Source organism: Panicum hallii, chromosome 2 (assembly GCF_002211085.1).
Source record: "Panicum hallii strain FIL2 chromosome 2, PHallii_v3.1, whole genome shotgun sequence".
In the NCBI taxonomy this organism is placed as follows: Eukaryota; Viridiplantae; Streptophyta; class Magnoliopsida; order Poales; family Poaceae; genus Panicum; species Panicum hallii.
In genome coordinates this window covers 56,586,964-56,602,276 of record NC_038043.1, presented here as the reverse complement: position 1 = coordinate 56,602,276, position 15,313 = coordinate 56,586,964, and the positions used below count along the sequence as shown (strand labels likewise).

The window sequence follows — 15,313 nt, the reverse complement described above, 5'->3', positions numbered from 1 at the left end:
TCACAGAAGACGATCAAAACTTTGATGAGCATCATACACTAGGTTGATACCTACAAAAGGGCAGTTCACCAACAGGAGTATAGCAGCACCAGGGGATGGCCACGAGAACCATGAAGTGACAGAAAACGTTGCTAATCTGTATTCCTCAAATTTTACACCAGGCTATATATAGCAACGTCATTTGTTGTGCAGCAACAATACAGGATACATGTTATACCCATGGTGCACAACGGGGTACTAGAATGCCACAGCATCGGTCAAAAAAACATCAGAGCGGTACAAAGAGGTAGATAAACCACAATAACAGAATTTCAGTATGACCCTACACTAGCAAGACAGCATTGATGCACCCATCATTTTCCGGGTTGTTTGTAACCTGAGCATATTTACCTGCAACACAAGAAATTTGGTTAGAACAGGATTCAGGGGAGATCGGGCAAAAGAAGTACAAAGATATGGATCTCTTACCCCAAACAACTTTTCCAGCAGGAGTAACCAGACCAAGTTCACTGACATTCACCTGAAAAGGAAGGCCATTGTAAGCAGCAGTTTTGGAGAGGGGGGGGGGGGGTATACAGAAAGATAGATCTCAATGACTACAAGCAACTAATATAGTCAGCTAGATAATCAAATACCAAGAGTATTGACCACAATAATTATGCAATAATTGGCAAAAATGCTTGACATACCTCAATGATTGTTCCCCTTGTCATAACACCAAGAGAAGTGTACATTGGGCCATTTGGGTTTTTCTTGACAGAAATTATGTCCAGGTTGAAAGTACATTTCAGTTCTGGGTGAGTCACATGAGCTTTGGTGAAACGCAGACCAGTTGGCCGAATGAACCGTTCGTACTTTGGCGGCTTCCTTGTAAATCCAGCTCCAACAAAGGTGGCTTTAGTAACCATCCTCTTCCACTGCTTTGCTGTGCAAGGAAAATGTGATCAACCATAATATCCAGATCGAAGGAAAAGAAATGTATGATTTTGTGTGGTATATTATGAAGTGTTTCTAAGATCTTTAATAGATGATGAAACACATTAGTTACACAAATCAGTTGTCTTGCAGGCTTGTAGCATATCACATTTCCTCAAAGCATGAAGATATCGATGCATGTCACACAAAAACTGAATGCCAGCAAGATTCCACGTTCATTAACAAATCCCATCACTTACTTTTTCGCTTGCCAGTTCGCAGAACCTTAAACATCTCTTCTTCAGCTACAGGTCTGACCTGGAAGGATTAAAATTGTGACAGTATTTGGTCAATGTACAAAATAACATACTGAGGCAGCCAGGAATGGGCCTTTTTGAGTTGAGAATAACCTTTGGCAAGGGAACATCCCATTTTCCAGCCTTTTCCTTCCTCTTTTGCTTGATCGTGTTGCTAAGAACCTGTGTTTCATCAGACATCAATGATCAATGCCATAAGATGTTACTGTCTCACAATTAGCTGGCAAGAAGCCAAGAACAGTCAATTACCTTGGCACGCTGTGTCTGATCACGATCAAGCAGATATGGGGGAAGAGCACCCTCTTGGACATTATCATCAGCCTTCTGCCGCGAAGTTGATTCATCATGCATTTTCAGGCTGTAAAAGAGACAATTTAAGTAAAGTCCGCATGAATACAGAAAGGCATGTTACACATTGTAACGTCAGCATTTTTTCATGCTCACACTCCCTGACCCTAGGCAGGATTCAGGGTACAATATATCAGTCGATCAGTAAATTCAGTAGTTCCACATATACTTGAAGTGTCAGCGCACCAACTTCAAGTAACTCATATCTAGTGCTTAAGTGTCAATAGAATAACTGAATTAGCAAGCAAGCACTTACGTCTTCTTCATCTGCGCCTTCTCGGCATATCGCTTCTTGGCAAACCTCTTACCCTTAGCACCAAGCAACTGCGATAGCAGAAAGCACGCAATCATCAGCAACAGGAAGACATAAACAGCAATCCAAAACGTGGGTAGACTATCAGATCAGACAGCACCTTCCGGGCATCCTTCGAGCGCTTGTGCACCTCGCGCGCCTCGCGTTTGCGCTTGCGCTCCTCGTAGTCCAGGCGCCGACCATGCCGCTTCTGGTGCAGCTCTATATGGTCTCCCTGCGGCTGCAGCCAACTCGTGCACGGGAAAAATCAGCACAACATTTCAAAAAATAAAAAAAATCGCGAAATCGATGAGCAAATGGAAGAGCCAGGGAGTTCGAGATGGATCAGAGATAAGGAGGAGCAGATTAGGTGGGGAGCTCCATGATTCGAGGTAGTGAGAAAGGGAGGGGACTTACCATGGCGGCGGAACCCTAGGAAGCTCGGGTTTTGGGTTGGGGGAGGGAGGAAAGGTAAGGGAAGAGGAGGCGAGTCGAGGCTTATAGATTTCCTATGGGCTGCGCCAAGTATGGGCCGGCCCTAACATTTGGGTTCGTATCATGTGGCCCATATGTAAATTTCATAACAACAGCGTGCCAAGATCAATCTCCACTTGATAGACTTTGTAACCCATGCATAACACCTGTAATAATCCATCGCATCGGTGATTTAATTTAACAAATACACACGTCTACAGAAGCCTTGCAGACAGGAGCAGCAGAGGGCAAGGTTTTACTTCTGGATGACAGACCAGTAGGGTATGTGAATGGATGTATATTTTCAGGAAATGCAATTCTCAATAAAAGTCTGTGTTCTTGATTTACACTGGGACGGTGTAAAGCTCACATATCAAAAGGTCAAGATAGTCTTGGTTACATCATATGAATAGTACAATCTACAGAAAAGCACATGGCATGGAGATTAAAAAAATCCACTTGAAGCAATCCAGTGACATAGCCTGCAGACTTCATTTTCCAAGCGCTAGTTCTTTGGCGAGGTCTCTTGTGAGACTGAAGGCTAATGTGTTATGCCATGGGAAAAGGGTCCGGGTAACTGGAAGTTTCCTCCGAAGATCCTGCGCCAAAATTATGAACAGTTTCCACACATGTAACAAAGGTCAAAGGAAATATAACAGTGACGATGTAGCACTGTAACTAGGTATTATGGTATCAAGCTGTCCATTCCTGCCTACCTTGAAAGTTGCATCAGACAAATTCAAGTATGATTCCTGCGCATAAAGAAAACACAGCATTACTCAACATTCGCATCAGTGGCTGACTGGTTGAATAAACATCAGACAGAATCAGACCTCAAGGGATGACAAATACTCAGACTCATGATGTCGAATGATGTTAGTTATTGAAACTGCACAATCATCAGGTGACTGAAACATCGAACATGAGAAACATAACATTAGAGGCACGACTTCAGTTTAATCCTTTTTTTTCAAAGGAAGAAGAGAGAATCAGGTTACATTTCAATCACACTGAAGGTAGACCTACAAAATATAGATCCTAAACCATAGCAATGATGCATTATAACGAAACACATAAACGGAATAAATATACCATGTAGATACAATATTCTACATTGTAGAATGTACTAATCTGTGCAGGTGAAGTATATGAAACAACAAGTGACAACCATTGAAACAGCGGATGGACTAAATGTATGATGTCAGATGAAGAGAGGATGCCTTCATAATATTCAGGGCTCAAAATTAGTGTATTAACTAACCTGCATTATGGTGGAGTCCTTGCAATCAATGTTAGTATCCAGCTGGACATTTCCCTCTTCAAAATAGTGAGCATCTACCTGGCGTAGATGCAAGTGATTTTGTTATACTAAAACATAAATTAGAGCTCTTAGCTTCAGTTAAGTAAAAAAGGCCAACCTGTATCTTTCCCTTTATATCAACAAATTGCAACTCATAATTGAAATCCATAGTCCAAATTGAACGCCAGCTGCCATTGCTGGATGACACAATATTCAGTTGGCCTTCATCAGAGGCTAAACGATTAAAAGAGCAAATCTATAAGGAACACACTTAACACAGTTCTAGTGAGATTATGTCAAGCAATTCTTCAGACAGAGAAACAGAAAGAACGTGCAGGCTTTAAACATGTCATAAAGTTCTAGGCAGATGATAAACAGTATTCTGTTACTCACAGAACAAACAACTAGTTCAGAGGGATATTGAAATATCACCCATGAAAAATGTAATGATCAAAAGTTGCATTCCTTTGTATGCAAGAAGAGTAGAAGACATGGACAGAAAACTAAAGTTTATGAAATTTTCCTGGATAAAGATCTAAAACTATAGAGAATCTGGAAACAGGGAATTGATAAATCACATTAACGGTTAAAAAGGGTCCATAGAAATTTTAAGTCCTACTATAATGCAGAAGACTACTCACTAATCCATATGTGCAAGATTAAACAAACATTGTAACTTTCTTTCAATGTTATTCAGTCGTCCGACTAATCGCGATTAGTCGTCCTGGTCGGTACTGAGGCGACTAGGTAAAACACCGATTAGTCGGACTTATCAACCAATTAATCGCGACTAATCATCCGATCAGGACCTTATCGGTGCCATGGCGACTAGGTTCGATTAGACGATCGTATAACATTGCTTTCTTTAAGAACAAGGAAAAGACAGAAGGCATGAGTCGGACAATACCAGAAGTTCTGTGGGCTACATTTAGCAGCAGAAATAACTACTGCAAAACCAAAATCTGCTCCTGGTCCCTCTATATCCTTTCCACTAGTACAATAAACGGCACAAACCCCTTTGGGATAAGCTTCAGCAACATATTTTGATAATTCAACATCTAAAGCACTCCTGTATTAATACATAAGATTAGGCAACATATGTTGAGTTGCGAGATAATATGGAAGCTGAGAATAAGTAAAAAGGAAAGAAGCAGAGCTAGTCTACCTAAACTCTTCAATGTAAGCTGACGGAAGCTCCTCATCTGCAGCAGGCCTCAATTTTGTACAAGTCTTTTATCATAAAATACATAAAGATTATGAATTAATTTGATGAGGATCTATATTTGAGTGACCATCTATATACTTGCAAAAAAGTTCACCAAACACCTTAATCTACTTCGGTGTTAAATAACTTGTATCTTGCAGATCTGCCATTACCAAGGCTTAACGCTATCGTTGTTCGAAATAGCTCAGATAAAAGTATGTGATTAATTAGCTAAAGAAGCCTAACACTGCAGCTGTGGAACATCATGTAGGTTTTGAGATAAATTGGAAAATCATTTTTTCCTTCCTCATACTGAGTAGTGAGTATATGTTGAAATTCGAAATGAAACTTGATTTAAGCCGGGGAAATAAAAACATATGGTTATTTTAGTAAAAACATCCAATCTATTCTACAATTTACTTTATAAACCAGAACAGAACAACATGTGGGATCAGATTCTGGAATATACAGCTTGTCTCTACTGCTAATTCATGTGGGGCATATTGCATTGTGGTGACATATTCTTCATGAGGTATGTCAAATCAACTGCATGAAATTTAGGCAAGAAATATTAATGCAATACTCCCTCTGTTTTTAAATGTAAAACACCTTATACTTAAAAAACCAAGGTATATTTCAGATGTAATACTCCATTTATCAAATGTATCAGAATATTCAGATTATCAAGTTCAAGATGCTGGAGATACATATTGCAGACATGAAGCTTCTTGATAAATTATTCTCTGGGGTCATTAGATTGTTTAGTGCTTTATACTATGTTTTCTAACATGTTAAAACATCAGCTGCACAATTTGCAGAGCAGATCTGTTCAGTATACCAGGAGAAACATAGTGTGTGATGTGTAACATTACCTGTTTAATATGATCCACAGTAGCAACTTGAGCAGTCCTGGGATCCAGATAATTGTTCCTGTCAAGCTCCCCATAAGTTGTGATGATTATCTGCAAGTATATGTCATGCAGTTGAAATCAATATTTCAACAGGAAGCATGCTCAACGCATTATACCCAAGTTTTAGTCGACACACCATTTCAACACGAAATGCCAACTTATCTTACCAAATAGGGATCCACCAAAAGGCATTATAAGCGACTCGTTTGGTTGGGGGTAACTGGTGCAAGGGAATGGAATTCAAAGGGATGAGACTAAAATTCTCTTGTTTGTTTCGTGGGAGGGGGAGTTCACTGGGATGGGGAAAGGGAGTTTAGAGACTCAATTCCCACCGATCTCTTCCCATGGGGAGGGGTGATAATTGGGAGGGAATTCTGCTTTAAGATGAAAACCTTAAAAACAAATGATCTTAACCGTTCATCATGACTTATGATATGATTTCACACATCAAAACCCACATACCAAATAGAGGATATGAATTCCCTCTCCAACTCCCTCCTTTAATTCCCTCCACGAATCAAACAAGGGATTGGGACTAAAAAATAAACTCCCAAGTGAATTCCCTCCATCAACTCTCACTGCTAATTCCCATGCCTCCTATTCAGTTGCCAAACGCACCCCTAGTTCTCACAAAACAACAATTATGCTGTTCGCATGTGCTCTGAGCCTCTGAATCTAAAACATAGTCCGGGGTAATCTAACAATGATTGATGCGAAGGAAGGATTCCTATGACTTAATTGCTGATTTACAGATGCCAATGCTATCGCAAATTTTGCCTTCCGTTTCCAACTTCATAACCACTGCACATATAAGAATCCGAAACGCCAAACCGAATTAGCAAACGGAAATCGGGGAGAGATGCTCACGTCGCCACTGCGGTCGGGGAGCTCGAGGGACACGAGGTGGGCCTTGTTGTACTCCGGGAAGGCCTCCGCGGCGGCGGCCTCGTACACCGCGTCGTCCCCCAGCAGAGCGCGCACATCTGCAGACGCGCGCCACGCATCCGGGCAGGGTCAAATATTGAGCCGGATTACATGCATAGGATGGGAAGGAATAGAGGAGGGGGAGGCGGGTTGCCTTTGGCGACATAGTGAATCTCGCCGGCGGGCGCGTTGGAGAGGAACCAGACGGCGATCTCCCGCTTCTGGCTGTCGCTGAGCGGCTCGCCGGCGCCGCCTTCGTCTGACATTTCGGGGGCTGGAGCGGCGGGGGCGGTGGGTGGGGAGGGGGGGAAGGCGATGTGGAGTGCACGGGAAGGGTGGGAGAGGAGGGAGGGCGTGGGGAGAGGGTCGATGGCAACACGGACGGACGGCACGTGGGAGCAGGCGGGAGGCGGGTGGTGTGGTGCCGGCTCGGGACGGTTGAAGATGGCCCAAGTACCCATCGGACGGACTGTAGCCGGTTCGTTCGAACTTCGAAGGTTTTTTTCCTGCAGGTCATGGTAGAGGAGCTTTCTCGATTGTCACTCGCGTAATAAAGTTTAAGAAATCTAAATTTGTTGTTATGTTATTATGATAGTTTTTAAATGAATTTTCTATGTTTTCAGGCTCGCCTTCTCCTTTATCATCACGACACAGTCGTGAAATTCGATCTAAGTTTTCAGTTAGACTGAAATCCAGTCTTGATAAGGTTTCGATATGTTTACGGTTTGTACTTTGTACCGTAATCAGAATTACACGCGAAATTACCGGCGGTTTTTTGAATGTCTGATCCCGTCGATATGCTGCCCCCGATTTCAAATCCAAAATCCAAACTCCGGTGCCCGCATCCCTCCTCCCCTTCCGCCTTCCCTCCTCTTCCTCCTCACAGCCGTCGCCAAGCACCAATCCTTCCCAGCTACCGCGCACACGCCGCCATCCATTGCGCCGTGCCTCCGCGGCATGAGCAGCGCTGCAGCCCTCCACTGCCGCAAGCGCCGCCGCGACGATGCTCCCGGGGACGCCTCCTCGACTCACCGCCGCCTCCTCGCTCCCAGTCCGTTGCCCGCCGTCCGGTCCTTCGGCCTTCGCATCGCGCTCACCAGCGCCCCTCACCAACCCTGCAAGCATTGCCACGGCGAGAGCACCTACTCACCTCACCTCTGCCGTTGCCGCCCCCGCCGCCGCCTCAGCACCAGCCCGTTCCCTGCCGTCCGACCTAATAGCCTCCGCGTCGCGTTAGCCTCCTACCCGCGCCGCCGCCGCCGCCGCCGCAATCTCAGCATCGACTACGCCCACCACCCCGTCTCCACTTTCCGCCGCCGCCGCAGCCCTGCTTCCAGGGTTAGGCGATTCCCTGGCCTTCGCCCCTTCGCCCTCCGATTCCTCATCGACAGCGGCGCATCAGTCCCTCGTCGTCGCCGGAATCCCGCTGCAGTAAACATGGGTAACTTCTTCTCACAGCTGTTGGGGAAGACAAGCAGCGACGGTGGCTTGGAGGTGCACATGGAGCGGCTCGAGGGGTCGCCGGAAGTAGTGGATCTCACGTTGGAACCGGACCTTGAACCGGAGAAGGTCGATGTCGTGAGGAGGACAATTGGCGATAGCGTCCCTGCATTGGGTTCGCCGACGCCGCTGGAGAAGATGGCGCCGTTCCACAATGAGGCCCTCGAGTGGACGAAGTGGCGTGATGGAAGATTGCGTGAGTCAGCATTCGAGGTGAGGCTCTACGAGCTCAAGCATACCGAACTCCCCGGTGTGCTGGCCCATAGATCCAAGTAGGTAGCCATTATTGATTCATGGAGTATATTGAGAAAACAAATACATGGGTTGTTAATTCGACTAGGTAAATTGGCTAGTGCACCTGAGGTTTATGAATTGTGTTCTGTGAAATAAACTTTTGGAAGTAACTCATCTAAATATTTTTTTTGTGCATTTGTTAGCTAGGGTGAATACAACCTGTTCAGGAGTATTAGAACTTCCTTTTAAGCCTTAAATTTCAGTGGACACTATGATCTGTATACACTCAATTTTAAAAGTACACCCCCCCCCCCAACCCAAACCCACCCACACACAATGGTATTGGCTTTGCTTTGGTAGTTTCTACTCTGTCAAACGTATAAATTAGCATATTGGTGAATTACCCTGAATTGATTGTGACTTCTTTAATTACCTTTTTATATGTAGTAACATTGTTGACACATAAAAAAAAATCTTGTTTATTGCAGGATTGTTCCAAACTATTTACACCTCTAACCGACAAAGATGAAAGAGAAGTTAACACTCTTCTGTATGGTAGTGGTGATAGGTATTCTTTGCATTCAGTGCTTCATTTTGTTAGCAACTTTTGCTTGATATTGTTGGCATAACTAAGTGGCATACTGATTTCTCCTCTTACTTTTTGCAGTAGCGAAATCATAGTGATGCATGGGCCTTCTAACATTGAGATTACTAAAGAGAAACTTGAATGCTTGAGACCTCATGGTTGGTTAAATGACGAGGTGAATACTTATACTGAATGTCTTTTCAGCGTTGAAATAAAACATATTGAAGGAGATGTTAAATGGTGCTTCAACATATCTGTGTGATGGGTTATATTGCTACCTCTGTTGTTATATTTTTTTTTTTGTCCTTGCAGGTCATCAATTTGTATATTGATTTGTTGAAGGAGAGGGTAGAAAGGGAGCCCAAAAGGTTTTTGAAATGCCATTTCTTCAATACATTCTTTTACAAGAAGGTTAGTTGATCTCATTTTTTGCTTCCTGTACTGCATATATAGAATGTCGTTTAGAATGTTGTGCCTATTTACATATATTTTTTTCTCGAACAGCCTATTTACATATATATAAATCCTGTTTGGGAATTATTATCTTATACTGCATTGGTAGCAAAAGCATAACCAATCTTGGATTTAATTATTGGTTAATCAATGGTTTATGTCTTGCCAAGATGGATGTTAGCTGATATCAGCAAGTTTGCTATTGGACATTTTTCTTTCAAGAATATGCGATCATATAATAATTTTTGAACAAGCATCATAGTAGATAGCCTCTTTGACAAGTTAACTGATCCAGAGTGATTACTTGATTCCGGGCCCTTACCTTGAATCTCACAATACATGTGTTTGGTCTTCTTATGCTAAATTGGCAAGTTAACTGATCAACATAGTGATTACTTGATTCAGGACCTTTACTTTGAAGGGCTGTTTGGAGTGCCGCCTAACCCGCCACGGCGCGCCACACTTTTTCAGCCGCAGGTGTGGCGGCTGTTTTGAGCGCCACAGGTTAGGCACGCCGTGGCAGGTTAGGCGGCACTCCAAACAGCCCCTGAATCTCACACAATACAAGCGTTTGGTCTTCTTAAGCTAAACTGAACACATTTTCCTGTTCTCCTGGAGTTCAAAAAAATGGCATTGACAAATCAGCTTCTGCCAGAACTCCTTACTATTTTTATTGCCTCATTTACAAGCAAGAATTAAACATCTATAAAAGGACAGTTTGTGCTGTCTTAGCATTCATCTCAGTTTAGTTAGATTAGAATACCTGCATATGATTGGAGTTTAACTCTTCATTTATACTGCAAATTAATTCTTCTCATTTGTTTTAGCATTTGGCTAGTGTCTACCAGATCTAACAACTTCTTAATTATTTCACAGCTTACTTGCGGAATAGCTGGTTATGACTACCAGTCTGTTAGAAGATGGACAACCTTCAAAAAGTTGGGTTATGGACTTGTTGAGTGTGAGAAAGTAATGTTGCTGTTTTTCCCTTAATTATATTATACTGTCCTTTTCCCCTTTTATATGCTTATCCCCCATATTCAACTTATTGTTAGAATTTATCATACAGATCTTTATTCCAGTACATAGAGATGTACATTGGTGCCTGGCAATTATAAACATGAAGGATAGAACTTTACAATATCTTGATTCTCTTGGAGGTCTGGGCCATGATGTACTGAGAGTACTCGTAAGCTTACCCACCAGACAGAATTTTACATTACTATACTAGAGTACAGTGTCTCAAATGCATGGGGTTGCAAACTATTCCGGTTTTGTGATTATTGTATATACTATTGTGAAGTTGAAGGTCTGAATTATATTTTTTGTTTGTGCCAGGTTAGATATATCATGGATGAATTGAAGGACAAGAGCAACATAGAGACTGACATCTGTTCTTGGGTGGTAAAAGTATCAGACTGTCTTCCTTTGCAGCACAATGGGTACTTCTTGCTTCTAGTATTGATCACTGCATATATTCAGTGTGTGATTGTTTATTTCTTTATTCCAGAAAGGAAATCATATAAAGTATTAAATTCCAGTGTTGAGCACAATACTACATTTTCAACATCCAAGTGTTTTATATTCTAAATTTATGCTGTACATACCAATCAGCAGCCTGGATATGTCTGACACCAACATTTTCCTTGTTACAGGTGGGACTGTGGTATGTTTATGCTTAAATACATCGATTTCCATAGCAGAGGTATCGAACCATCTTTCAGTCAGGTAAGTTGATTGGTCAAATATATTGTTACATGTATAGTTTTAGAAGGAAACTATCTTTATGCATTTTACCTTGTGTTCATGTAGATTGCATTCATCTAATTCAGCTATTATTTGCAGGAACACATGATCTATTTTAGGAAACGAACAGCAAAAGAGATCTTGAGATTAAGAGCTGACTAAAGAATGACTATATTATGACTAGCATTTTTTGACATTCTATCAAGTCAGGTAGTCTTCTTGCATTTTTTTTTCCAGCAAACATACAAAATAAATATGTTTTTCTGTCAAACACTAGAGATGTTATTATAAGCTGCTGGTGTCAAATCATGTCCATGACACCACATCTTTGCAGGTATGTATTATCTAGGGCCTGATTTTGCTAGAGTAGGGAGAAGGGAAAAGAGAAGTTGGGTCAGGTGATAACGCATGGTTAGAGAAAGGTATGAGTTGAGAAGTAGTTTGACTCAGTGCTCTCATCCTTGTAACTGAGGTAGTACAAGTAACTGACACATAGTTTGTTTTGGTCCCTTTGACATAAACATAACATATGCTGTTGGAAACTAGAGCTAGTGATTGCATGACTCCAGTGTGAATCTTCTTCAGCGTTATGCATTTGGAAAGATTTTGGTTATCCATTAGTGCATGGACGCAGTAGTCCTGCGATCATAGGTCCTATACTCCTATATAAACACTCAATGATTATGGACTCAAACTTGTCCAGAAAAAAAAAAGATGGAACTACTTCAGACTTTAGGATAAAATCACAAATGTGAATCAAGAGGGTTACATATAAACACATGCAATTACAACTTGAACTACAGTTGCTCTCTTTCTGCAGCCAAGCTAGGCGCACAAAAGTGAACCTCTTACAGGTAAATTCTATCAACAGGGGGTAGATCCAACTTTATCATCAAAAGAGTTATGATAAAGCAGGATCTACCAACAACAATCTTACAAATCGAATCAAGTTTCCACTGGTAGAAGCTCACTATCTAGATGCCCAAGAATGCTCTGCACTGTGACTCCCAATGCTCCTTAGCCAGGCGAACACGCTCAACTCGCTCTGATTGCATTCTCTTCTCCCAGTACTCTGGACAACTGTTGGGATATTAACAATTGAAAGTATTAGTAATGCATAATCACGAGATGAAAAATAGAGCAGTTTTTTGTCGCTCGTTAATCCTGGGAAGTTGTACTTGTATAGGAACACTTACCTGTGGCTCAGTAGCATGTTGAGTTCATCCAGGTGCACAGCATCAGGAAAGACCCCTTGCTGCAATGAAGGTAGAATGGTTAGCTGGGCAATGTCCAAGTATCTGCTTATTGAAATTAATTAACAATTTATTTACCTGTCGACATAGGGGACATTTTGATTTGTGATCTGCGGACTTCAGCCCGTCAACAATGGTCACAGATGCAGCAGAACAGCAGCACAGGTAGCAAAAGATGTGACCACAAGAAAGAGAGACTGGATCAAACACTGTGTCCTGCAAAAGCAAGAACGGAAAAGGGAGAATTGGATGATGCACTTAAATATCACAAAGAACAAGTTACAAAAGCAAGATTTCTTTCCTATGCAACTTGGACACTGCAACCAGCATATATTATTGCCATAATGGAAGTTCGTAGAGAAAAAGTGCACTATTGTCAGAAGTTAGCTCACCAAGCAAATGGAACATGTCAAGCTAATGTCGACACGCATAGAGTCAAAGAGGTTGCATGAGAGCGTTGGTCTGTCGTCATCGAATATGAGGGAACAGTCGCCAAAGAGCTCCATTGCAGCCTTGTTCTTCTTGCTCCTTCTCAAGTTCATGTAGAATGCCATCAGCTCACAGAGCCATGGGGATTGAAGTATCTCAATGTGCAGGCTCTGAGCTTGAGCTTTGAATTCTTGCCCTTGCTTTGAGTAATGTATCTGCAAAGGAGTTGCCTTTAATTAATCCTTTGTGACTGCTTATTCATATCTAGTTATTTTAGTCTGAAATGCAAATATAGATGGATTTGTATTTGATGGATCTAGCTCCTTTTCAGTCCTTAAAAATCTGCAATGCAGCTCAAAGGTACAGTTATATAACCTAATAACGCACCTTATAGCACCTTGTGCATTTGCAATAACGTCCTGGAAAATGTATGTAAACTTCCAGGACGCTTCTAGTTATTTTTCCTCCCCCGCCACCCCCCCCCCCCCCCCCCCAGCATTACATTAAGAATCGAAGTGTATTGTTTTCTCAGGTACTAAAACAGGGCAAGATGCTTGAGTTGAAGGTCATGCCTTGTCATACTTCTTTAAGATCTTCCTCATGGCCACGGCATTTATAATAGCATACGTAACCAAGTCTTTGCCTTGCTGTATCAATTTCCCATGGCTCTTGTCACCCTTGTTGGTGAACCACATGGTGTATTTCTTGAAGCCTGTCGCCAAGTGCAGCTCCAGCAGCTTCTTGGCTTTTTCGTTGAAGCAGCCGACAACGACCGACATCTCATTCAGAAGAGATGGAAAGAAACTCCCATCACATACTGCACGTTTGTTAGAAATTCGTCAGTGAACCGCGCATGGCAGGCAATATACAGAAACTGAGTAATTTTATCTTTTGGGGGGTATTGAAGTCATCCCAAAACCAGTGTAAACAAGTCTTAATGCGCCATTCAAAAGCTAGAGAAAGATGTATAAATAAGCTAAAGTCAACATGCTCGATGGCAAGTGGCCCTCTATTTGTAGATGTCATCATCCTGAGCACCTCTGCACTGGAAGAGTGTAGGCACTTGCAAAATTTTTTAACGTTTACGACCTAGGGCGGCAAATGGCCAATGGCTGCACCACAGATGCCCGTCTACCAAGGTATATTCTAGTTGATTAAGCTATATCAATCCAGGACTAAAAAAAAATCTGCAGTGCTGGTAGAAATCTCCCACCCACAACATAGCTAGGTTATATATACAGGTTTGCAACAGCCTGATCGATGGCCTCTGATTTCTTGGTATGTAAAAGAAAGTATCTACTATGCCCTCACAGCACAGGGGTATGCAATAGGGTGAAAAGCTTGGTGAAATCCTGCTAGCTCATGCTTTGTCAGGAAGGATCGACCTGTAGAAAGTCGGAATAAAAAACTTGTAGGACTCGAAAACCACCAGACAGGTGCCAACAGGACAGGCTACATGTTCCGTGCAAAATTTATCGAGTGGATCGAACCTGCAAGCATGATGCGCCTACAATGCAAAAAAATTGCCTACATACTCGAGGTTTAGTTTGTTGTCCTTTTGCTTAAGAAGGGCTTTTTTTTTACGTCTTGGCTAGCTTAAGCATGCATTGCAGATGGAAATTAGCTTAAAAGGAATATAATGGAAATCAGGAACAAAATAAAGGCCAAGATAGTTGTCGTGTTTGCTTACCAGAGCAAAGCCCGGGGCACCGGCCGGCGCCGGGTGAGGCAGCGACATCCTGCAGGGGCGAGCGGTGCTCGGAGTCGGAGCGGCATTTCTTGAGCATCTTCTTGAGGCGCTTGAGCCCCACGGCCGGGAGCTCCGCCTCCATCCCCCTCATGTACGTCGCGTACTTCTTGGTAAACTTCATGGCTGTGGGGGGCCTGGGGATCCGGCTGAGCAAGAGGGCTCTGGCAATTGTCCAGCGAGGTCTGCGTGTTCGAGGTGTGGGGGAATCAGAAGAGTCTCATGGGATGATCAAAGGGTAGCGAATAGAGAAAGGCTCCGAATTCGGGCTGGTTGAGGATGAAATGGGACGCGGATTCGGAGATGGGAATTGGGATTGCTGCAGTGCTGCGTTGGCTACGACGATTGAGGTCGAGCAGAATAATCATAGGATCGGAGGAGGAGAGGGAAAGGAAAGGAAGGCTCCGGATTCCTTTTGCAAGAGGCGACGGGCTTTATAGGATCGGAGGAGGAGAGGGGAAGGAAAGGAAGGCTCCGGATGGCATAGCCAAAGAAATGAACCGGGGGAGCGGTCGACACGTGGGCCCGCACGCCATTTCTTTCCGTAGCGGGGTTGCCGCCAGCGCCGCGCCTTTCGTCCTCGTGCACCGTCATGCCTAAACTGACGAGCGAGGCCTCTGCATGGAACTCGTCTCGTCAGCATTACTGTTAGTTTGATGAAGAAGAAACCAGCCTGCGTT

The 15,313-nt window shown here is 43.0% G+C and overlaps 4 protein-coding genes across 5 annotated transcripts; 1 reads left to right on the top strand and 3 right to left on the bottom strand.

Moving 5' to 3' along the window:
• Window positions 1–116: 116 nt before the first annotated feature.
• Window positions 117–2,360, bottom strand: LOC112883157 (ribosome biogenesis protein NSA2 homolog). Its single transcript, XM_025948408.1, has 9 exons — window positions 2,290–2,360; window positions 1,994–2,113; window positions 1,837–1,904; window positions 1,482–1,590; window positions 1,326–1,394; window positions 1,176–1,233; window positions 690–925; window positions 469–520; window positions 117–390 (listed from the first exon to the last, which is right to left on the bottom strand). The coding sequence occupies exons 1-9, from the start codon at window positions 2,290–2,292 to the stop codon at window positions 323–325; spliced, it is 783 nt and encodes a 260-aa protein (XP_025804193.1). The 5' UTR covers window positions 2,293–2,360; the 3' UTR covers window positions 117–322.
• Window positions 2,361–2,629: 269 nt separating this feature from the next.
• Window positions 2,630–7,012, bottom strand: LOC112883156 (F-actin-capping protein subunit alpha). Its single transcript, XM_025948407.1, has 10 exons — window positions 6,840–7,012; window positions 6,629–6,744; window positions 5,723–5,812; window positions 4,812–4,876; window positions 4,554–4,715; window positions 3,765–3,843; window positions 3,608–3,685; window positions 3,180–3,254; window positions 3,063–3,098; window positions 2,630–2,945 (listed from the first exon to the last, which is right to left on the bottom strand). Exons 1-10 carry the CDS (start codon window positions 6,949–6,951, stop codon window positions 2,838–2,840), a joined length of 921 nt encoding a protein of 306 aa, XP_025804192.1. The 5' UTR covers window positions 6,952–7,012; the 3' UTR covers window positions 2,630–2,837.
• Window positions 7,013–7,477: 465 nt separating this feature from the next.
• On the top strand, window positions 7,478–12,687 carry LOC112883153 (sentrin-specific protease 1-like). Of its 2 annotated transcripts, XM_025948402.1 has the most exons (12): window positions 7,478–8,398; window positions 8,908–8,987; window positions 9,087–9,180; window positions 9,318–9,416; window positions 10,335–10,427; window positions 10,528–10,647; window positions 10,797–10,900; window positions 11,114–11,186; window positions 11,304–11,414; window positions 11,539–11,626; window positions 12,391–12,470; window positions 12,548–12,687. In XM_025948402.1, the coding sequence occupies exons 1-9, from the start codon at window positions 7,643–7,645 to the stop codon at window positions 11,364–11,366; spliced, it is 1,482 nt and encodes a 493-aa protein (XP_025804187.1). In that variant the 5' UTR covers window positions 7,478–7,642; the 3' UTR covers window positions 11,367–11,414; window positions 11,539–11,626; window positions 12,391–12,470; window positions 12,548–12,687. The 2 variants fall into 2 exon arrangements, with proteins under 2 accessions (XP_025804187.1, XP_025804188.1); XM_025948403.1 differs by lacking the exon at window positions 11,539–11,626.
• On the bottom strand, window positions 11,917–15,104 carry LOC112883155 (probable E3 ubiquitin-protein ligase BAH1-like 1). Its single transcript, XM_025948405.1, has 6 exons — window positions 14,577–15,104; window positions 13,459–13,703; window positions 12,850–13,101; window positions 12,536–12,673; window positions 12,401–12,459; window positions 11,917–12,284 (listed from the first exon to the last, which is right to left on the bottom strand). Exons 1-6 carry the CDS (start codon window positions 14,755–14,757, stop codon window positions 12,179–12,181), a joined length of 981 nt encoding a protein of 326 aa, XP_025804190.1. The 5' UTR covers window positions 14,758–15,104; the 3' UTR covers window positions 11,917–12,178.
• Between the last annotated feature and the right edge of the window lie 209 nt (window positions 15,105–15,313).